General features: G+C 37.8%; 1 protein-coding gene across 6 annotated transcripts in view; it reads left to right on the plus strand.

Moving 5' to 3' along the window:
- The window catches only part of OMA1 (OMA1 zinc metallopeptidase), a 68,829-nt gene that overhangs the window by 20,174 nt on the left and 25,054 nt on the right, over window positions 1-23,601 (plus strand). For all 6 annotated transcript variants that reach the window (XM_059689399.1, XM_059689402.1, XM_059689398.1 and 3 more), the window contains one exon: window positions 12,050-12,199. In XM_059689399.1, the coding sequence (XP_059545382.1) occupies window positions 12,050-12,199 (150 nt within the window). The remainder of the gene's footprint in view (window positions 1-12,049; window positions 12,200-23,601) is intronic.

Here is a 23,601-nt window from a genome sequence, read left to right on the forward strand (position 1 = left end):
TTTTATCAAGATGAAATCTTTCTGGTCTCTACTAATGCTTCTTATCTAATGTCCACTTTTTCCTTTATTACTATTGTTATGACAGCTCAGCTTTCTTTTGATTAGTGCTTACATGGTATTATCTTTTCCATTCTTTTATTTTCAAGCTTTCTGTTTTCTTTTAAATATTTTTCTTTTTAAAATATATTTTTATTGATTTCAAAGAGGAAGGGAGAGGGAGAGATTGAAACATCAATGATGAGAATCATTGATTGACTGTCTCCTGCACACCCCCTACTGGGAACTGAGCCCACAACCTGGGCATGTGCCCTTGACCGGAATTGAACCCAGGACCCTTTAGTCCATAGGCTGATGCTCTGTCCACTGAGCCAAACCAGCTAGGGTTGTTTTCTTATATGTGTGTCTCTTATAAGTAGTATGTAGCTGTTTGTTTGTTTTTTTAATCTTTGCTCTTTTTTTGATCTATTTAGTTCATTTATATTTTCAATTTGTATTTCTTTTTTTAAAAATATATTTTATTGATTTTTTACAGAGAGGAAGGGAGAGAGATAGAGAGCTAGAAACATCGATGAGAGAGAAACATCGATCAGCTGCCTCCTGCACATCTCCTACTGGGGATGTGCCCGCAACCGGAATCGAACCTGGGACCCTTCAGTCCGCAGGCCGACGCTCTATCCACTGAGCCAAACCGGTCTCGGCCAATTTGTATTTCTTGATAAATAAAGACGTGGAACATATTTTCATTGTGCTGGCCATTAATGTATTTTTTATTATCTTTTTAGATATTTTGCCCATTTTTATTGTTTTTCTTTTCTTTTTTAAAAAAAATATATTTTATTGAGTTTTACAGAGAGAAGGGAGAGGGAGAGGGATAGAGAGTTAGAAACATTGATGAGAGAGAAACATCGATCAGCTGCCTCCTGCACACTTCCTACTGGGATGTGCCCGCAACCAAGGTACATGCCCTTGACCGGAATTGAAGCTGGGACCCTTCAGTCCGCAGGCTGATGCTCTATCCACTGAGCCAAACTGGTTAGGGCTTGTGTGAGTTTTTTAATACATTTACTGGATACAAGTCCTTTGTCAAATATGTGTATTGCAAATACTTTCTCCCAATCTGTGGCTTGCTTTATTATTTTATTAGTTGTGTGTTTTGGAGAATGAAAGTTAAAAATTTTTATGAAATCTAATTTTCTACTTTTGGGTTTACTCTTTTTTTTTCTAGCTTTCTAAGATGGGATATATATCATTGGCTATAAATTTTCCACTCTGCATTACTTTAGCTGTTATAGATTTCAATATGTTATATTTTCATTATCAGTTATCAGAATATGTTCTAATTTTCTTTGTGATTTCTAATTTTATCCATGTGTTATTCAAAAGGGAGTCATTTAGTATACAGATTTTGAGATTTGCCTAATGTTTTATTGCTTGTTTCTAATTCCTTTGTGGTTTAGAGAATAGCCTCTGTAAGATTTTAATCTTTTCAGATCTATTGGGACTTGTTTTATGGCACATCATCTAGTCTACCTTGCTGAATTTTCATCACTTGAAAAAAATGTGCATTCTGTATTTGTTGAGTGTATGTTTTATAAATATCAATTAGGTTAAGGTGGTTTTATAGCATCACTGAGATTTTCTATATCCTTCTGATTTTTTGTCTACTGGTTCTTGAGAGAGGAGTGTTGAAATTTTTAAGTATAATTGTGGATTTGTCTGTTATTTCTTATGTTAGTTTATACTTCATGAATTTTGATGCTCTGTATTAGGTATATACACATATGGGATTACTTTTTCCTCTTATTGAATTGATTGATCATTGTGAATTATCCCTTTGTCTCTAGTAATACTCAGTGAAGTATTTTTTATTTGACATTAATTTTTTTACATTATTTTCTACATTAATATAGCCACTCCAGTTTTCTTGTGTGTTACTGTTCAGTTGCTATATCTTTTTCTACCCATTTACTTTCAAAAACTATTTGAATGTGTTTTTTTTTAAAATATATTTTATTGATTTTTTACAGAGAGGAAGGGAGAGAGACAGAGAGTCAGAAACATCGATGAGAGAGAAACATCGATCAGCTGCCTCCTGCACATCTCCTACTGGGGATGTGCCCGCAACCCAGGTACATGCCCTTGACTGGAATCGAACCTGGGACCTTTCAGTCCGCAAGCCGACGCTCTATCCACTGAGCCAAACCGGTTTCGGCATGAATGTTTGTATTTAAATGCATATTTTATAGATTGGCATAAACTAGATCTTGCTTTTTTATTCAGTTTGACAATCTCTGCTTTTATCTTGAAGTGTATAGTCCATTTATATTTAATGTAATTATCAATATTGATGTATTTAGGTCAGCCATTTTGCTATTTCCTTTTTATTTGTGTTACCTATTTTTTTGTTTCTCTGTTCCTTTTTTTCTGCTTTTGAGTTAATCAAATATTTTTTTTGTGTGTTTTATTTTATCTCCTTCATTGGCTTTCTAGATATAATTCAGCATTTTTAAAAAAATTTATTTTATTGCTTTTAGAGAGAGGAAGGGAGAGATAGATAGGTAGGTAGGTAGATAGAGAGAAACATTGAAGTGAGAGAGAAATATCGATCGGTTGCCTCCTCATGTGCCCTAACTGGGGATCAAACCAACATCCTGGGTATGTGCCCTGACCAGGAATCATACCTGCCACCTTTTGGTACATGGAATGATGCTCCATCTTACTGAGCCACACCTACCAGGGTAATCATACTCCCCTTTAAAAAATATGTATATATTTGTGTATGTAGCCATACATTTCATCATCTTATAGAAAGTCATTTAGTGTTACAATGGGAAATAACAGCCTTCACTGCCTCTTCCCTTAGAACCAGCGGTAAAAATCACCTTAAATTTGTTTAGCTATTTACCTCTATAATTCTGTGTAATATGTTTATTTTGTAATTTCTTGACTCATTAGGTTTTGACATTATTGGTTTCTTGTTATAGAAGATTTAGTCTTTTATAACCTAATGATTTTAAGTGCTTATTTGGCACCTCTGTTCCTCCTTGGTTAAGTATCTGTTCAAATCTTGCCATATTCTAGTTGGATTGTTTGTTTTCTTACTGTTAACTTTATTATTATTATAATTATTATTATTGTTAATCCTCATCTGAGGATATTTTTCCATTGTTGTTTAGAGAGAGTGGGAGCGGGGGGGGGGGGGGGGGAGAGAGAGAGAGAGAGAGAGAGAGAGAGAGAGAGAGACATTGACTGGTCGCCTCCTCTATGCTCCCTGATGGGCTGGGGAACAAGCATGCAACCGAGGTATGTGCCTTTGATCGGAATCAAACCCAGGACCCTTCACTCCACAGGATGAGGCTCTATCCACTGAGCAAAACTGGCTAGGGCTTACTGTTGGCTTTAGAGTGTTATTTACATATTCTGGATACAGTCATTTGTTGGATATGTGAAAGTAGTTTTTCCTTATCTATGACTCATCTTTTCCTTAACAAGGTTTTTATTTTTTGCAGAGCAAATATTTTTAATTTTAATGAAATCCAAGGAGCCTCTATACCAATTTCTGGGACAATCTTTTTTTCTGGTATAATCCTCACAAATTCCAGCCCCTTGTGCAGCCCTGAACTTTTGTTGTCTAATTCTTTAGCTCATCCTGTCTCACCATGCTCTGCTTAGAAGTCCTCCCTCCCTCTGTGTGGTCAGGAAACTGTCCTAGCAGAGAGCAGGGGCAAGTCTGGGGATCACCTTAGTGCCGTGGTCGGCAAACTGCAGCTCGCGAGCCACATGTGGCTCTTTGGCCCTTTGAGTGTGGCCACGAAGTTTCAATCGCACTGTACGTGTGCACCCGCACGTGGTATTTTGTGGAAGAGCCACACTCAGGGGGCCACAGTTTGCCGACCACTGCCTTAGTGCTTCTCTTTCTCTCAAGAATTACATTATTGTCCTACTTGTTATTCAGAACTGTAAATTTTGCCTCATATATCTGCCCAGTTTTATAGATATTTATGGTGGGAGGACAAGTCCAGTAATAGTTACTCTCTCATGGATGGAACTGTAAACCCCAAAATTTGTGACTCATGATTGTCTGTCCTTGTTTTATAAGAAGGTGCCAAGAAACTTTTTAGAAGCTATGCTGTCACTGTTTGGGGGAAGGAGGGGGGTTCTCCATTCATTGTGGAGACTTGACTTAATTTGCTGTTTGAACCTCACACCTCCCCCCTTCTTCCCTGGATACCAAATACTGAACCTTCCTGCGTTCCCATAGTGAGGGTATCCGTCCAGGAAGCAATATGGTGTCATGATAATAAGCGAGCCCTGGACCTAGACTGCCTCCGTTTGAGAATTTGCTTGGCCAGAGAGTGCTAGCTGTGTGATCTCGGGCGAGTTGTCTATCCTTTGGGAACCTTGATTTCTCTCATCTGTGGTTTGGGAACAATAGCAGGACCTATGTTACAGCGCTGATACAATCCAAGTCCTAAGAGCACTAGTCTTCTAATCATTTACGTTCAGATGTCGGCCTGTTATATCCTCTTTATATTCTGCAGGTATCTCAAACCTAATAAATTCAATGTTAAATCCTTGATTGCCCTTCATATCTATTTCTCTTCTAATCTTCCTTTTTCCAATAAATATACCACCTTATATTCAGTTGCTTTTGGAAAACACCCGGAGTCCTCCTTAGTACTTCCATCTTCTTTATCATTTACATGTAATCACTTACCAAGTCTCACTAGTTCTATCTGTAAAATATACTCCAATGTGTTTTCATCTCTACTATTAGCATTTTTTATTACCTGGACTTCTGTGCCAGCCTCATTATAGCTTTCGCCAGCTCCGTTTTTACTCCTCTCTTTTCTGTTCTCCCTGCCACAAACAAGAATCACGTCTAGTAGGCTGGGATATTCACTTTCTCAAGGCAAGACCTCAGTCGACAGTGGCCAGCATTTTCCATCAGATTTTTCAGATTCTGGGCTGATTTACCCCCTAATTCTGATTGACACATTTAAAAAATTTATTTGTGAATATAATCAGAAGACAGTTTTTTTTCTTTTTTCTTTTCTTTTTCTTTTTTTTTTTTAGGCCTAGGTGCCATGCTCCCTAAATTGGTGTATATAGCTCTTCTCTGACTTGTAATGTTGGTGTTCACTTACAATTCACCATGTAGTTAATGTATGCCTATCTAGGCTGTAGGGATGCACAATACCTTGATGGAGGTCACAACTTGAGTAAGAAAGAGGCTCCCAATTGAAGAATATACCATAGAGACGTAACTTTATCTAAGGGTCATGCAAACTTAGTCTAGGGATTAGATTGAGGAAGAAATTATTTGAAGTGAAGGTATAACAGCTAAGTAGTAATAATTCTGGTGAAGGTGTTGACAGTGGTGTTTTTGACATGGCGGACAGCGTGTCTAAAGGAAGAGAAATGATGTCCTTGTGCGGGAGTTGAAAGTTCTATGTGACTACAGAATAGAGTCAAGAGCACCAGTGTCAAGAGGGAAAAGTGACAGGTAGGTAGAGACTTCTTTGTTAGCAATTGTAAGGATTTTATACTGTATCTGCATGGTGGTTAGGACCTTGGACTCTAGAGTTAGACCTATGTCTGAACTCTTATCTCTTCCACGTGACTGTAGAAAAATCACTTAATCTCTTCAAGTCTCTTTCCTACTCTGAAAAAATGGGAATAGTGATAGTATCTACCTCAAAGGGTTATTTTAAGTATCCCGGATTTGATTCTTTTTTTGGTTTGTATCCTTTTTTTTGGACATTCATGCATCACACTCCCTTGACTTCTTGCCATTTAATATTCAAATCACATAACATAATTCTTGTATTCCTTTCTACCCTTATTAGGCTGGCTTCCTTTGTACCATCCTGAGAAGGAGAGAGCATACTGACCTGAGGACACAAATGCCCTGTGCCCCTGGAAGTTTTAGCAATTAACAGCCATTGCCATACATTGATAAGTAGGCATTCTGATTTTATGTCAGTCTTATGTGCTTGGCTAATGGGACTGTTCTTGGGAGATGGATCTATTGGTCATGTGCTGTCCCTTTAGTTTTATGAGTTTTTAAGGCCAAGGGCTAAAGAGAAGATGGAAAATTCATTAAAATAAAGTTACTCTTGAGGCCTCCTTCAACACAGGCAGCCTGCTTTCCCTGGATTGCTCTCAACTGTGCTCCTCTAGTAGCTGTGAGCTTGTTTTGTGTATTTACATTTTTATAGTTGCTTTAATTTTGTATTTACAAGATATTTAATTTACCATTATATAAATTCAAAATGACTAGTAGAGAGTTAGTAAAAGCTGGTAGGACTGAGGTGTGGCGTAAGCACAGAATAATAAATAGCTGTTCAGGTATCCACTGACAAAACGATGTCCTGTGAAATATTTGATTTTGTTGTGTTTATATATTTGTCATTATACAGAGAATTTGGCACTTTAGTCATTTACAGAAATGATTTTTGTTTATTTGATTTCACAAACAACGAAATCATTCATTTTTAGTTTTATTTGTTTCTTAACTATGGAAAAAGACCATGTATTTTAGTGGCTCTAAACTGGACCTCCTGGCAGGGCACTTTATATGATTGTTTTGGTTGTCACAGTGATTGGGGAGATGGGGATTACTGACGTCTCATGGACATGGAGGATGGGGGCAGGCCTGTTAAATGTCTTATAGTGGCCTGCAGAGCCCTCAGAGGGAGGAACTGTCCAGCCCTGGTGAATTGTAAGTGGCCCTTGTGAGAGGCCTGCCTGCTGGGTTCTTAGAGCCTCAGTAACTGTGCAGATAGCACCATCTAGTGAGGGAAGTAGGTCATAAGCAAAATTTACTTTCATCATAATGAGAGAAAATCCAACATTCTAAACTTTCTGTAAAATAAAAAGGTTATAGAATCGTAGACTTTTGGAGCAGGAAGGAAAATTAGAGATAATCTAATCCACCCTCTCCCTTTACAGATAAGGAAATTAGGGTCCAAAGAGGCGGAGTGATTTGTCCAGTAACATATATACCTAGTTAGTAGCGAGAGATCAGGCGGGAGTCCAGGTCTCATAGTTTCTCAGGTTAGTAATCTGAGCCTTTGTCAGAGCATACTGACTAGCTTTGTGTCCTATTTGGGTTAATAGCTTATCGGTGGTCGGCAAACCACGGCTTGCGAACCACATGTGGCTCTTTGGCGCCTTCAGTGTGGCTCTTCCACAAAATACCATGTGTGGGCACGCATGTACAGTGTGATTTAAACTTTGTGGCCCATGCGCAGAAGTCGGTATTTTGTGGAAGAGCGGGTATTTTGTGGAAGAGCCACACTGAAGGGGCCAAAGAGCCACGTGTGGCTCGGGAGCCGCAGTTTGCCAACCACTGGCTTAGGTTATTTGTTTAGTGATTCATTTAAGAAGGAAACAACTGTAAATGTGCACATCTCATTTACTAGGCTTGTTATAAGGTAAACTTTCATAATGCATGCATTATTCATTTCACCTTGTTTTGAACCTAACTGTATTACCTAGAAAAATGAGGCAGGCTTCTGTGTATTTAACTTTTTAGTTGCTATGATTTCAGCTCTAAGTGTTGAGTGTTATGATAAAAGCTTTAGGATAGAGAAAAATATATACATGAAAATGTATTATAAATTTATTATAATGATGAACTGACATGCTGGCAATCAAAAGATGCAAAACACTTTAAAGGAAGTGAATTACAAAATAATGGAAGTCTTTTCATTTCTCCTCTTTTAGGGCACATGAAATGAATTAATACAACGAGTTAATATTTGTTATGTACATAGAACAATACCCGATACATATAAGTGATTATTAATTAAACAAGATATATAACTGATATTTTGAACTTCTGGTTTTAAAACCTGTGCTCTTCACATTGCCCCAGTATACTGCCTCAAAAAGTAATCCAGGACCAACGTAGTTCACATATTTTTGTATGTTTGTGGCCATTATCAGTTCTGTTTTAAGGAGTAAGTGTTGTCTAGAAAGTGTTTCATCCTTCTTTCTTTATGCACTGCCAATGGATTAAATAAGAAATCACAAGTGGCCCTGACCGGTTTGGCTCAGTGGATAGAGCATCGACCTGCGGACAGAAGGGTCCCGGATTCGATTCCAGTCAAGGGCATGTACCTTGGTTGCAGGCACATCCCCAGTAGGGGGTGTGCAGGAGGCAGCTGATCGATGTTTCTCTCTCATCGATGTTTCTAGCTCTCTATCCCTCTCCCTTCCTCTCTGTAAAAAATCAGTAAACTATATATATAAAAAAAGAAATCACAAGTGAAATTAATAAATACTAGAGATAAATGAAAACAAGACCAGAACCTACCAAAAGTTATGGGATACAGTGGAAGCATTGCTCAGGGTAAATTTGTAGCTATAAATGCTTTCAAAATGTGAAAGATCTCAAACAAGCAACCTAACTTTACAACTTAGAAAACTATAAAAAGAAGAACAAAGTAAACCCCAAGCTGCTAGAAGGAAGGAAATAATAAAGATTAGATCAGAGATAAATTACATCGTGAATAAAAAGAGTAGGGTTTTAGAAAGACCAGCAAAATTGACAAATGTTTAGTTGGACTAGGAAAAAATAAAGAAGATTCAGATTACTAAAATCAGAAATGAAAGTGGAGATAACACTACTGATTCTGTAGAAATAAGGAAGTGTATAATACAGTATGATGAACAATTGTATGCCCCCCAACTTGGAACCTTGATGAGATGGACAAATTTCAAGAAATAACTTACCAGTGCAGCCACTGTGGAAAAACAGTATAGAGTCTCCTCAAAAAACTAAAATGGAACTGCCCTATGATCTAGCAATTCCACTTTTGGGAATATAGTGAAAGAAACCCGAAACACTGATTCAAAAGAATATATGCACCTCTATGTTTATTGCAGTGCTAGTATTAATAGCCAAAATTTGGAAGCAGGCCGAGTGCCCATCAATAGGTGAGTGGATAAAAAAGTTGTGGTACATTTACACAATGGAATACTACTCGGCCATAAAAAAAGAAGGAACCTTACCCTTTGTGATAGCATGGGTAGACTGGAAGAATATTATGCTAAGTGAAATAAGCCAGTCAGAGAAAGACAAATACCATATGATTTCACTTATATGTGGAATCTAATGAACGAGACAAACAAAATAGAAACAGACTCATAGATACAGAGAAGAGACTGAAAGCTGTCTGTCAGAGGGGCGGGGTTGGGGGGCTGAGTGAGATAGGTGAAGGGATTAAGCAAAAACAAAACAAAAAACAAAAAAACCCCATACACAAAAAACCAAACTCAGACACACAACAGTATGGTGATTACCAAAGGGAAAGGGTCGTGGTGGAGGTAGAAGAGAGTAAAGGGGGGATAAATGGCTATGGAAGGGGAAGACTCTGGGTGGTGAACACACAATAAAAATAAATGATGTATTGACCAATATAATTTTATTGACCAGTGTCACCCAATAAAATCAATAAATCACAAAGAAAACTGAATAGACCTGAAACACGTATGGAGATTGAATCAGTAATCAAAAATCTTTCAACAAAGAAAAGCCCTGGATCTGACAACATCATTTGTGGATTCTACCAAGAATTTTAAGAAGTAATACCAGTTCTTCTCAAACTTTTCTAAAAGACTGGAGGGGAGGGGAGGATACTCCCTAACTCATTCTGTGAGGCCAGCATAACCCTAATACCAATGACAAAGACACTACAAGAAAAGAAAACTATAGGTCAATATTTATTCTAGAGGTATAGATTAAGAATAAATTTTTTAGTGCAGCTTATTAACAGTTAAATTTTAAAACTTAATTTTTATGAAAACTTAATTTGGAAGAATTTTACTCTTAATACATGTTCTTTTTTTTCTGGACCACTTTATTGATATACTTCTTTTTTATTTTTATTTTTTAAAATCTTTATTGTTGAGATTATTATAGATGTCCCTCTTTTTTCCTCCTATTGCCCCCCTCCACCCAGTTCCTGCCCTGCCCCAGGCCTTCACCATCCTATTGTCTGTGTCCAGAGGTAATGCGTATATGCATATAATATCTTTGTTTAGTCTCTTCCCTTCCCTCTGAGAATCGTCAGTCTGTTCCATTTCCATGCCTCTGATTCTATTTTATTCACCAGTTTATTTTGTTCATAAGATTTCTTATTCATTTATTTTGATTTTTAGATTCAATTGTTGATAAGTATGTATTTGTTGCCAGTTTGTTGTTCATATTTTTGATCAGTGTATGCTTAATTTCTGACTGGTCCTTTTCCATTTTTTTGGAGGTTTCTAGAAGATTCTTGAGTAACCTTATAATCGTAGTTTTAAACTCTATATTCAGTAGTTTGCTTTCTTCCATTTCTTTCATTTCTGACATGTTTCTTGTCTCTGCATTTTGACTGCTTCCCTGTGGTTTTTTTCTATGTTTTGAGTAGAGCTGCTATAGCTCCTTGAGTTGGTAGAGTGGCCTTGTGTAGTAGGTGTTCTATAGGGCCCAGTGGCTCAGCTTCCCCAGTAACCTGAGCTGGAAGCTCTAAGTGCACCCCTTCATGGGCTGTGAGCACAATCTTGTTGTAGTTGAGACTTGATTGCTGTTGGTGTCACTGGGAGGAATTGATCTCCAGGCCAATTGGCTGTGAGGACCAGCTGTGACTACAGTGGGAAAGCTGCTGTGCAGGAGACACCCCTATGGAGCAGGACTTGCTTCAGTGGGGCTTTGGTGCTCACTGAGTCTGCCCCTTGAGTGTGTCGCTTATGGATGTGTAGAGTTATTGTCTGGTATGGTCTGACACTGACCACTGGGTCCATTGGCTCTTGGGCCTCCCAGGAGGTACAAAGTCAGCAACTACCTGAGGCCACCCAGCAGGAGCTACAGAGAGATCTGCAGATTCCTCCTCTTTGTATTGGGTTTGGAAGTGCCCAGATGAGGCCCAGCTATGAAGCAAGGCAGGCTGGTCCTGGTGTGGGTCCTGGACCTTTCATTGATAGGTTTGGGGCTCCCTGACCCAGCTGCAGCTTATTTCAGAGTTTAGCCTGAGCAAGGACAGGCCATTCATATGCAAAAGCAGCTGCACACAGCTTGGGTGGGGTTGTAAATTGGATGAGGTGGGGTCTTAGGGAGTCACCAGGGCAGAGCAAACAGAAATGGCTGCCAGTCAGCCCTGTGACTGGGGATGTCCCAGAATAGGAACAGTGATCCCTGCAAGCACCTTTGTCTGGAAGACAAGTTCCTGCCCTGATGCCAGATAATCCAGTTCCTCCTCATATGTGTCTGTGTCCCCCAAAGCCAAGCCCTGATGCTGGAGCTCAGAGGAAGCAGGACCTTGTAAGTTCAGTTCATAGTGCTAGCCTTTTAAGAGGGACAGCTGGGTTTCCAGTAGCCTCTGTGTCACTAAGCCCCAGTCTGCACTGGTTTTTACAACCTGTAGTTCTTACTGCCCCTAGGGACTTCTATTCCAAGCTCTGGGACCCTAGGCTGGGTGTCCGGTGTGAGGCTGGGACCCCTTGTTTCTCCGGTGTCCTCCATAGAGATGATCTCCCTCCTGATTAAAAAAGCAGCACATGTGGGTGCCCGACCAGCCTGTTCTGCGCCTCTGCACCTCCTACTCATTTCAGTATGCTTTCTTCTTTACTTCTCTAGTTGTTGGACTTCCATTCAGCCAGCTTTCTGGCAGTTCTGGATGATGGTTGTTCTGTATTTTAGTTGTAAATTTGATGTGGTTGTGGGAGGCAGCAAGTTCAGGCATTTACCTACGCCACCATCTTCAAATCCCTAATATGTGTTCTTAATATCTATCATAGTGAAAAGCATGGGTTTTTTTGGGAGTGGTATTATTGTAAATATTGTGTGGGGGTAGGGCAAGGAGAAAGGGTGGGCATATTTTTTTTTTTTGAGTTCTATAAAACCATATTGTTGGAGTGTTCTTTTTAAACGCAATGAGTATATTCCCCTTTCATTAAAACGATAGAAAATATTTTTAAAACATGTAATGACACAAACATAAACTTTTAAAGATGTCCTCATAGTTATACTCATGTGTGCTTTTATTAATTTTGGTTCTAGGCTTGTGTGGACGTCAGATCCAGTTCAGTGTTTTGGCAGCAGCTGGAACTTGCAGATACCCTCTTTGGTCACCCCAACGTGCCAGAATGGTTATCCACACACCCTTCTCATGGAAACCGAGTTGAGCAGTTGGATAGACTCATACCCAAGGTGAGCTAACACTATTGAAGGCAGGACACTATTTTTACTGTATCCTTTATTTTTTAATGCTGTTACTTCTCATGCTTAGAGAAAGAGTTCTAGTTTGTCAACTATTTTGATCACTATAATTATGGATTATCAGTTTTCAAAGGATTTGACTGAAGAGTAAAATCCTGCTTGTTCACAAGTCATGGGGGATAAATTGCTGTGTAGACTTGACTTTTCTTGAAGGTGAAGGTTTAAGCTTTTTAGTATCATTCCTTTTAATTTTACCTGATTTGGTGAAAGTCTAAAACTCATGGCATGTTTTTTCAACATATTGGTCATAATTTATTTTTTTCTCAGTAATTTAAGCTTATTGTTAAACAACAACAATAACAAACTCCAGTTAATGACTTGTGTAAAATTTTTGGGTCAAGTGAGTATTAATTCCAATAATGATGCTGGAATATTTCTTAGAAAAAAATATCCCTTGATATTAGTTTTTTTCAGGTTGTTTGTTTCTTTAAAAAGAGAGAGTAAAGTGTGCATGACTTTTTTTCTGTAGACTTCATTAATGAATAAAGCTAAAGCAGCTTTTTCCCAATTAGTTTTTACTACCATCTAAACATGTTTTTATTTGTTAACATAATTTAAAATGTTTTCTGTGGTATCCACTTCAGTGCAAGATGGATGTCAGATATCGCCAAACCAGGCTGCACACTCTTTCTGTCTCACTTGCTTTGCCAGGATGACTACAAATTTAACTTGACAGATAGTGAGCACCTGTTATAAGAAAAAAATACTGGTAGATACAGGGGATACAAAGAGAATTAAGACATGGTTTTTTATATTTGCAGGATGCTAACATAAGTACAAAATGATTCTTAATACAATAAGGGATAGGATTTATTATAAGAAAAGTAGAAATACAGTGGTATGCAATTTGAAGGAATAGCCTGCATCTATTTTGGGATAATAAACTACCGGGAGATTCATTTATTGATTCATGTGATTTATATGGAAATCCACTGATAGTTTGCCATTCTATATTCTGTTCCTGGGAACAATACAGTTTCTGCTTTCTTGGAGCTAACATTCATGTCAATGCAAGTAATAAACAAACATATACATACATACATGCAGTATGTCACGCAGTGATAAACACATTGGGGAAAAATAAATCAGATTAAAGGTAGTAAAGAGAGCTGGGCAGCAGAGAACGCGTGCTGGTCTACGTTCCTTTGTCAGAAAAAGCCTTACCTAACAGAAGCTGGAAAGAAGCAGGGGGCCAAGTCTGTGGCTACCTGGAGAGATAGTCTTCCAGGGTGAGGAGGCAGCAAGTGCACAGGACCTGGAGGGAGAGTATGTGTGGTGTGTTCAAGGAATGGCAAGGAGCTGAGTGAGTCAAGGAGGGGGTGGGGGGATGGTTGAGGTATAGGGGGATCAGATCATGAAGAGTCTTTTCTAAACCATTGTAAAGACTTAACTTTGATTCCAAGTGATATGGGAAACTAGTAGAGGGTTTTGAGTAGAGCAGTGGTTTTCAACCTTAGCTGCACATTAGAATCCCCTGGGAATCTTTTTAAAATCCTGAATTCTGGGCCCCATCCTCCAGAAATTCGGTTTCTTTGTTACTAATGTTGTGGCCCCACCCCATAACAAAGAAACAGAATTTCCAGAGGATGAGGCCCAGAAATAAGGATTTTAAAGAGATTCCCAGGTGATTCTAATGTGCAGCCAAGGTTGAGAACCACTGGAGTAGAGGAATGACTTGATCACCTGATCTGACTCATGTGTTCTGTGGTGGTCATGGGGACTGTAGTGGGGCAAGGGTGGAACCCAGGAGACTCTTTACAAGGCTCTTGCAATAATCCTGTTAAGACAGTATAGAGGCAGAAGAGAGGAAAAGAAGTGCTCAGATTTTGGATATATTTTGAAAGGAATGATGAGGATTTGTTGCTAGTTTGGGTATACTTGTGGCCTTTCATGGGCATTGGGGCCAGCCAGACATGGATTCTTAAGAAATATCCTAAATATATTTCATTTATACCCTTAATTTGAAGAAAAAATATTTGAGAAAAAAAACAGCAGTGACATTTACTTGACGCATTGTAATTATCATTCATCTTAAAAGCACAGCACAGGACTGGAAGAATATGGGTTTCATCTGTAACTAATTTGTCCTGAAGATCACTGACTCTAAGCCTTAGTAAGTGCTGCCAAGACCCAGGGAACTTGCATCACCCGAGGAGGCGTAGCCTCTCGCGAAAGCCAAAATAACCACATGGTTTCCTTTTGGAATGCTCTTTCTTTTTATTTTGTTCAGTGAAATTCTAAAAATGTGTGGTTTACTTAAATTGGATAATGAATTTTAGCCAACTTTCATCTAAATTCTGAGTTGTCATTTCATCATCGAAGATAACTAAGGATCTTTGGAGAAGTAAAATGTGCTTTAGAGAAGTTTTAAAATAATTAATTGATTAGTGAGTATGAAGGAAAATGATTGGAGAAATAAATATGTTATTTGGGCACCAATGATGAAGATAAGCATTGGGAGGTATTATTTTTCTAAAAATAAACTATCCTAGTTTAGAAACTTAAGTTGAAAACCTTATATATCCCCCCCAAGTGATTAAAATCAATTTGAAAGTAATAAAATTCTACTACAATATTGGGAGTAATTCAGTAGTTGAAGTGAAACTTATAGTCAGTGTAAGAGTCTGTTGATAATTAGAATACATAGTCATAATTCAGAGATTGGAATTCCCTACTATCGTTTCTAATTTCTCTAATGAGAGAAAGCAAATCCTCAGGCAGTATGTAGAATTATGTGAGTCTATATACTACTAAAGACTACGTTTTTTTGTTTGATTTTATTTAAGATTTTTTTCTACTTATGTTAATACAATGTATTTTACCTAATGCTCCTGTTCTTTGACAATTCTGATATTATGCTTGAAGTGACGTACGTCTCAAAGGCAGTTGGAAATACACAGCAGAGCACAGACATCTAGGCCAGAGATGAGGGAGGACTTGAGAGTAACTCCATAAAGGTGGTAGTTGAAGTGGTGAGAGTGGAATAGGCAGAGAAAAAGATCCTGGGTAGAGTTAGCAGTGTTAGGTGGTGTACACATTTAATTGGGAGGAGGAAGACAGAGCTTCTCGTATATCCGATTCATAGGAGGAGAAAAGATCAAGACAATCAGGAAAAGAAGTCATATGTGGTACTTTAAACAATAAAGAATTTAAATTAAAAAAAAGAAAAAAAGAAGATAATGTAAAGAAATACCACAAGACCGGAAAAAAAAGAAAATCAGGACAGTAAAATTCTTTGGTTCCATGAGAACACAAATCTTGGTAATTTTGATTTCTTTAAAATGTAACTTAGTGAAGATTGTATATTTTTATTTCTTATTGGATTCCTTGAATAAGTATCATCACAGAAATGTATTATTTTTTTACTAGGCATATCAACATTTAAGATGTTTTAAAACTATACTTTATTCACTTAACAAATATTTATTAGTAATCATTTATGTGCCAGATTGTAGGTGTTGTAGGTGCTGTGAACAAAATAGACATAAAAAAAACCCTTGCCCTTATGAAGCTTATTTTGCAGTAAAGAGAGACAGACAATAAATAGAATAAATTAGTAATATATAGAATAAATCACCAATATCTTATTTCTATATTAGTCATTAATAAGTATTAGGGAGCAAAGCAAAGGAGGAAGGACAGTGTATTAGTCAGCTTGGGTTAAGCAACAGGAATTCATTTCTTCAGAGTTCTGAAGGCTAGATATCCAATCCAGTATTAAGGTTCCAGCCATTTGATTTCTGGCGAGGTCTTTTCTGGCTGCAGACGGCTGGCTTCCCACTGTGTCCTTTCATGGTGGAGAGAGTGAACACGCGTGTCTCTTCCTCTTCTTATAAGGGCAGTAATCCTATTATCACCTCCTCTAACCCTGATCATCCCCCAAAGGCTCCACCTCCAAATACATTGGGGGTTAGGGTCTTAACATATGAATCTGGGGCGAGGGGGGGTGAAATACTTCAGTCCATAACAAGGATGTAAAGTGTGAGCAGAGATGGCAGAAGGGCTGGAAAAGCTGTTTGAAAGGGAGTTGATCAGAGAAAGTTTCACTGAGATGTTACTTGAACAAAGGCTTGAAATAAGTGAAAGAGTCTTTGCCTGGGACTTGAGGGGCGTGGGGTGGGGTAAGAACCTTCCAGGTTAGGAAATAGCCAGTACAGTGCTCTGAGGCAGGAGTGAGCCTGGTGTGGTTGGGATGGAGTGAGCAAGGGAAAGTGAGGGTGCAGGCCTTGAAGCCCCTGTGAGAACTTCGCTTTTGTTCAGAGATAGGACCCCAGAGGTGGGTTTCAGCAGAGGACTGAAGGAGTACCAGGATCTGACCTACAAAGGATGCGTCTATAGTTCCTACAAAATACTATAATCATAATTTTGGAGTATTTTAGTATAGAATAATGTTTAGAAACAGACTAGTTCTGTTTTTTAAAAAATATTTTTATTGATTTCAGAGAGGAAGGGAGAGGGAGAAAGAGATAGAAACATCAGTGATGAGAGAGAATCATTGATCGGCTGCCTCCTGCATGCCCCCTACTGGGGATCGAGCCCACAACCTGGGCATGTGCCCTGACTGGAAATCAAACACTGACCTCCTGGTTCATAGGTCAACGCTCAACCACTGAGCCATACCAGCTGGGCCAGACTAATTCCCTTTTTTGTTTTGTTTTTAAATCAAGAAAATGTCCCCAAAGTAGAAAACAATATATTCCTGCTATTTTTTTAATGTGAATTCTGAGATAAAGCATGTGTAAAAGCCTAGTTAAATATAATCCTGTGATCCACTAGCATTTAAAAAGGATAAATATAGGGTTGTAGTAATGATTTTATTTGTAGTTAATAAGATGATATAATTTTATTTACTTGAAATAACAGTTAAATTTAGGAAACACATATCCCACATATTGTGGTTACCATAACAACTTGGGTGAAAGATTGAAGAACAGATGTTATATCAACCTGTTGATGTTTAGTAGTATGACAGTTTTAAAATTATAGTTGCACTGTTCAGAATTTAAAATTGTATAAACCATAAGTTGTCCTTAAAAGAATACTTTCTATAAGGATTGTTATAAATATTTACATGTTATAAATATGAATATATTTATATGTGAATATTTATATGTGAATAAGGGAAATTGTATGATAACCCAGGGTAAAAAGTCACTTGAAATATTTATTTTACAACTGAATTTAGACTGAATTTTTTATTTTCTACTTCTCTCACCAATTCTTTGCCATCTTTTCCTTGGGGTGGGGCGAGGAGATGGATAGTGATAAAATATATAGGAAAAACATTTAATTTACTACATTCAGTTTTTTAGATGTCAGAACCACTCAGTGGCTGGCTGTCAATACATTCATTTTATTCTCACTTATTTTGAATTCTTTAAACTTTCAGGAAGCTGGGGGTTTGAACTCAAATGTAAATCATTCTTATGCATTTATAATTGGACAGTGTAAATACATAAATCATTAATATTATACATCCCATAAATAGAACATGTGAGAGTGCTTAACATTGAAGTGAAATGTCATTGTTGGCCAATGTACACAAACATATACTGTTCACCTTACAGAATTTCATTTTCTCTGACAGGGAGAGTGTTGAGGAAGAGGGAAATATAGCAGCTACTGTAATTGAATTGGCCTCTGCATCATATAAAGCCAGGAAGCCTGACAGTAACATTGTCTAAAACCTTTAAAAAATATTATGGTACATATGATGTGTATCTATTTGAGGCTGAAAATGACTGGGCTATTGGAAAAAAATAGCTCTTATAGGAAAAGGGGGAAAAAATGAAGGTAATTATTTTCCCCCTTGAAATGTCTTGGTTCCTATTTTCATAGGAAGCTTTTAATCTGATCATGAAACTTCTCTGGCATTAATTTTTTCCTTTAAAAAAAACCTTTATTATAGTTTAGTTTTTATGAATAAGTAATTGCAGTTTTTCTTGATATGCAGTACCTAGAAGAATCCTAATGTGTATTAGCAGTTTCATGAGTAGAGTATAGTATATTGTACTTTAGTTGTTACTGGGAATAAATACAGCCATTTCTTACTATGTTATTCTCATGTTAGGAGTGGTTGATTATACAATTTTATTTGAAAACTTATTATTTTATTTCAGAGAACAATTGGCCTGTGTCAAGGTGGCCTTATTTTTAATATACTTATTTAAAACTTGTAGTTACTTACATTTAATTATTTTAGACCACTTCAAAAATTAGTCAGACTTCAGTTTCCACTACAGCTTATGAAAGGAAAAGAAATGAGTTAGAGGAAGAAAAATTTTAAAAGGTAAATCATGATATATAAATATAGAATGAACCATATTTGCGATTTTACTTAACTTACTAGTGAGGGAGCCTGTAATATGTCACCACTAGCTCAAAGGAGACTTCAGTAACCATCTTCATGCAGGCTCTGAGGGATGCTGAAATGAACTTACAACCAGGCGCAAAACCGATCCACTCATAAGGCAATCAATTGCCTTCCCCAGACATGGCCAAGCATCATTTGCGTGGTTATCAGTTTTCTACAACTTCCAGAGTTGTGAAATAGCTCTGAGACCATGGAGGCGGAGATAACACCCAGGATGCACTCCACAGGACACCCAATGATCTTATTTGCCCATATCACAGTCTTCCACAGTTTTCTGTTCTTGTTTTTTTCTGTTGTCATTTATTTACCTTTCAAGTAAAGATACCAAGTCAAATCATCCTGTCAGACCAACATACAGGGTATCTCCCCAAAATGTATGCACATTCTACATGATTATAAAGTCAGTGTTTATTAACCTGCAGTTCATTTTCAAAATTAAGTGAGTTATCAGCTGTACATTTTTTGGGACACCCTATATAAACAGAAGTTTTTGTTTTGTTATTTTTATTTATTTATTGGGAAGGGAGAGGGATAGAGAGATACCGGTAAAAACATCTCATCTGTCGGCTGCCTCCTTGAGCCCGCAACCCGGGCATGTGCCCTGACTGGACCTCTTGGTTCCTGGGTCGACCCTCAACCACTGAGTCACACCGGCCAGACTGTTTTGTTATTTTTAAGCAATCACATCGGCATTATTCTTGTTGTATTTCTTTTCTTTCTCTTAAAGTAGTAACCAACTATTATTAATTTCCACCGAATTTATTGAGTTTTAGGCTTGAGGTTATTGATGCTAAAATCTTTTGAAAAGTATATGCTTGTCTTCAGAAATTAAGGGAAAGAGTTGGAAATAGAGGGGGTGTAAAAGGACGTTTCATTTTTTAAGAGAAACATTTAAACCTCTCTGGCCATTTAGAACTCAAGATACAATGTAAAATCAAGGATAAAGTCACAGATATACAAAAATGGGAGAGAAGGGAAGACAAAGGGGGAAAGTGTTTTTTTTATTTCTTTTTCTTTTTTAAAATAATTGAGTTTATTGAGGTGACATTGCTTAATACAGTTTTATAGGTTTCAGGTATACACTTCTATCATACTTCATCTGTATATTGTATTGTGTGTTCACCACCCCAAGTCAAGTCTCCTTCCATCACAATTTGCTCTCCTTTGCCCTCTTCTACCTTCTCCCACCCCCACCCCCCATCCCTCTGGTAAAAGGCTTTTTCTTTTAGGAAAAATTATTTTAACTTTTTATTATAGTTTTTAAAAAACACATGTAAAAGTAGAGAATAATTTAATGACCTCCCATTTCTCAATCACATTCATTAGTATCAACCTTTTTGTACACATGCTTCTTCTGTTCCTTCTTTGATTTTTTGTTTTTTACTCAGAAGTATTTTTTAAAAATATATATATTTTTATTGATTTCAGAGAGGAAGGGAGAGGGAGAGAGAGACAGAAACATCAATGATGAGAGAGAATCATTGACTGGTTGCCTTCTGGGCCCTCCCCCCCCCCCCCCGCACCCCCCGGATCTAGCCCGCAACTTGGGCATGTGCCCTTGTGTGGAATCGAACCTGGGACCCTTCAGTCCACAGGCCAACGCTCTATCCACTGAGCAAAACCAGCTAGGGCTACCCAGAAGTAGTTCAATGCAAATACCAGACATGAGGGTGTTCCTTTCTAATTAGTTCAATATTCATTCTAGAAAGTATTCTTTTCTTCCATTACGTATCTAAGAAAATTAATAGTAACTCCTTAATAAAATTAAATATTCTATCCATATTCAAATTTCTACTTCAGAATATAGTTTTACAGTTGGTTTGTTCAAATCATGATCCAACAAGACCCATACATTGCATTTGGTTGCTGTGTCCCTTAAGTCTCTCTGACTTCAGAGCAGTGCCCCCATCCTGTTTTGTTTTTTAATACATCATTGACTTGTTGAATAAATCTAGCCCCACATTCTAGACTTATCTGATTGCTTCTTTGGGGTGTCCTGTAGTTATTATCTAAACACAGTGCACTGTTCCATTTCTTCATCTACTTTACAAAAATTATTTCGTTTACTTGTTCGTTGTCTTTCTCTTCCCCTAGAATGTAAGACCCCTGTTTATTGCTGTATCCTTAGTGCCTGCGACCGTTTCTGAAATGGTTAGAGAATATTTGCTAAAGGATTGTGTGGTGTGTAACGGTAGGAAAGATAAGTAATGTAATACTGGGTCAAAAGTAGAAAACTGGGCAATACAATCGAGTAGTGGTTCTGCTTCCTCATAGAAATTTAGCAAATGTAGAAATTTAGCATGTAGCAAATTAATAGTTGGTAATGGGAAAGGACGCTCTTAGGAAGTACATAAAAATAGTAGTCTTGGGAGTCCTGGGTTTTAATTCTGACCCAGCCACACAAGTTTAAGGAAGTTATCTACCCTAAACTTCATTTTGCTTCACCTGTCAAATTGAGATAGCAGTGTCTCCTGGGTGTTTTATGCACATTCTTATGCATTGGTGGTAGTGAGGTCCTGCCTCCTTCTCTCTTTCCTCCCCTCCTTTCCTCATAAGACACTTAATGATAAGTATTCTACACCAGGATCAACATTTCAAAAGTGGTTCATATGATAGCACCAGTTTAGATAACATTTTAAAATACCTGGCACCACGCAAGGCACAGCGAAAGTGAACAGTAAATGTTGGTTCTTTTCCCTCTGGTTGGAATCTTTAGGCCAATTCCATATTTAATTCCAAGTCTTCCTTGAGATTCTTAGAGCTGTATATTCTTGTTAATGGAGTACATTCCTGCCTTCTCTTAGACTGTAAACTCTTAAGAGTGTTTTTCTTATGACATTTGTCATAATGATTTATTCATAGCTTGTGTTCTATAAATGCTTGTTTAAAATTCAGCATCCATTTAAGTGCCTATTATGTGCAGTGCATGAAGTTAAACACAGAAAACAAGGTAAAATGGAAAGGCATATTCTAGCTGTACAGTGGGAATATGTTGCTCACTTTTAAAGAGGTAAAGGTATATTTAATAAGATGGATTTGCATTTATGAAAATAAAAGATGTTGACACCCGAAATATAGTAAAATAAATATGGAAAGGAATGTTTAAAAAGCAGAAAAAATATGTCTGATAAAAATCTTTCTATGCAAAATAGATGAAGATTTGATAGAAATGTATTTGGGCCATAACAGGACTCTGCTTGATAGTTGGAGGAGAGAAACATCCACACATGAAGAAATATTAATAGAACGCCTTTATGAAGAACATAGTTTTTCCAGTAATTAATGTAGCTCAGGCATCTCCAAACTACATTTATTCCATAAGAGACTTATACAAGAAATGTATAATGTGGTGCCAAAAAAACATTAAAACAAAATCATGCGCAAATGCAGTACAAATGAAAACAACAACAAAAGCAGGTTATAATCCATTGTTTCAAAGCCTTTTTACTTCCATGCCAGCTTTTCTAAATTGACTTTATTTTTAAGAGCAATGTTAGTGTCACAGCAAAATTGAGCGGCAGTTGCAGAGGTTTTCCATATATAACCCCTGCCTGCCTTGGTGTAGACACAGTCTCCCACCGTGAAAGCGCTGCCCAGGAAGGTGCATCTGCTGCAGCCAGTGAACCTGCACTGACACATCATCACCCAAAGTCCATCGTTTCCATTGGGGCTCACTCTTGCTGGTTAGATTCTGTGGATTTTGACAAATGTGTAATAACATGTATTCATCATTATAGTATCCTATAGAGTAGTTTCCTTGCCCTAAAAGTGCTCTTTGCACTGCCTATTCATCCCTCTGTCCGCCATAACCCATGACAATCACTGATATTATTTTACTATCTCCATAGTTTCACTTTTTCCAGAATGTCATGTACTTGGAATCATACATATGTAACCTCTAGAGATTTGTTCCCTCCCCCCCCCCCCCCCTTAAGATTCCTCCCTGTCTTTCCATGGCTTGAGAGTTTATTTCTTCTTAGCGCTAAGTAATATTCCATTGTTTGGCTGTAACACAAATTTTCTGTTCACCTTCTGAAGGACATCTTGGTTGCTTCCACGTTTTGGCAATTATGAATAAAGCTGCTATAAACATTCGCTGAGCAGGTGTTTGTTCCTTGCCAGTCACTTAACCTCTCTGGGTCTGAGTCTCCTCATTTGTAAATTTATCTGATGCATGCTAAGGAGGCTGAGGTTGAAATTATGTGGTTATATAGATAAAAAAAATCATGGAATACTGTTTTACAAATTATAATAACTCAGGTTTGCCTGCATGCTGATGACACTGTAAGTTGGTGAAGCCTTTCTGGCAGAAAGCAGTTTGGTCCTATCTAACACAAATTATAATCTGTTCTTACTCTTTGATCAGATCATTCTACTTTGGGGGCAGACTTCAAGTGGAGGTTAAAAATAACATCCTTTATTTAAATAAAGCTTTCCATTGGGTAATTTGTAAAAGCCAATCAACACTACAAAACACTTCAAATGCCCAGTAATTTGCGAGAGGCAGGGATCATGACTGTCTTTTCTGATCAGCGTGTCCCTAGCACCTTGCTCACGGTGGTGGTCTAAATGTTAACTGTGAAAAGATTGAAAAGAGAACTTAAGGGAAAGAGAAGAGCTTTTACTGAATATTAAAGATTCTAGGAGATGACATTCTGTCTTCCCTTTGTGCTTTGCATCTCCCATGGCTAAACTCAGTTGTGCCAGCTCTTTCCTGCTGGGCTCTCTCTTGTTCCCCTTACTGATAGCAGTCAAGGCCTTAGGCATGTGACGTAACTGCCATGAGAGATTGGCTCCTCACCTGGAAAAATATGTCAGTGTGGTTATAAAGGAGTTAAAGCAGAATAGACTGGGTGTCCCGACTTTGCCAGGATAGTCTCAGTTTATGCCTATGACTCAGTGTAAATCTCAGTAGCATCTCCTTTCACTCTCAGAGGTATTCTGGTCCAGGCAGGTCACC

This window comes from Myotis daubentonii, chromosome 3, assembly GCF_963259705.1.
Source record: "Myotis daubentonii chromosome 3, mMyoDau2.1, whole genome shotgun sequence".
In the NCBI taxonomy this organism is placed as follows: domain Eukaryota; kingdom Metazoa; phylum Chordata; class Mammalia; order Chiroptera; family Vespertilionidae; genus Myotis; species Myotis daubentonii.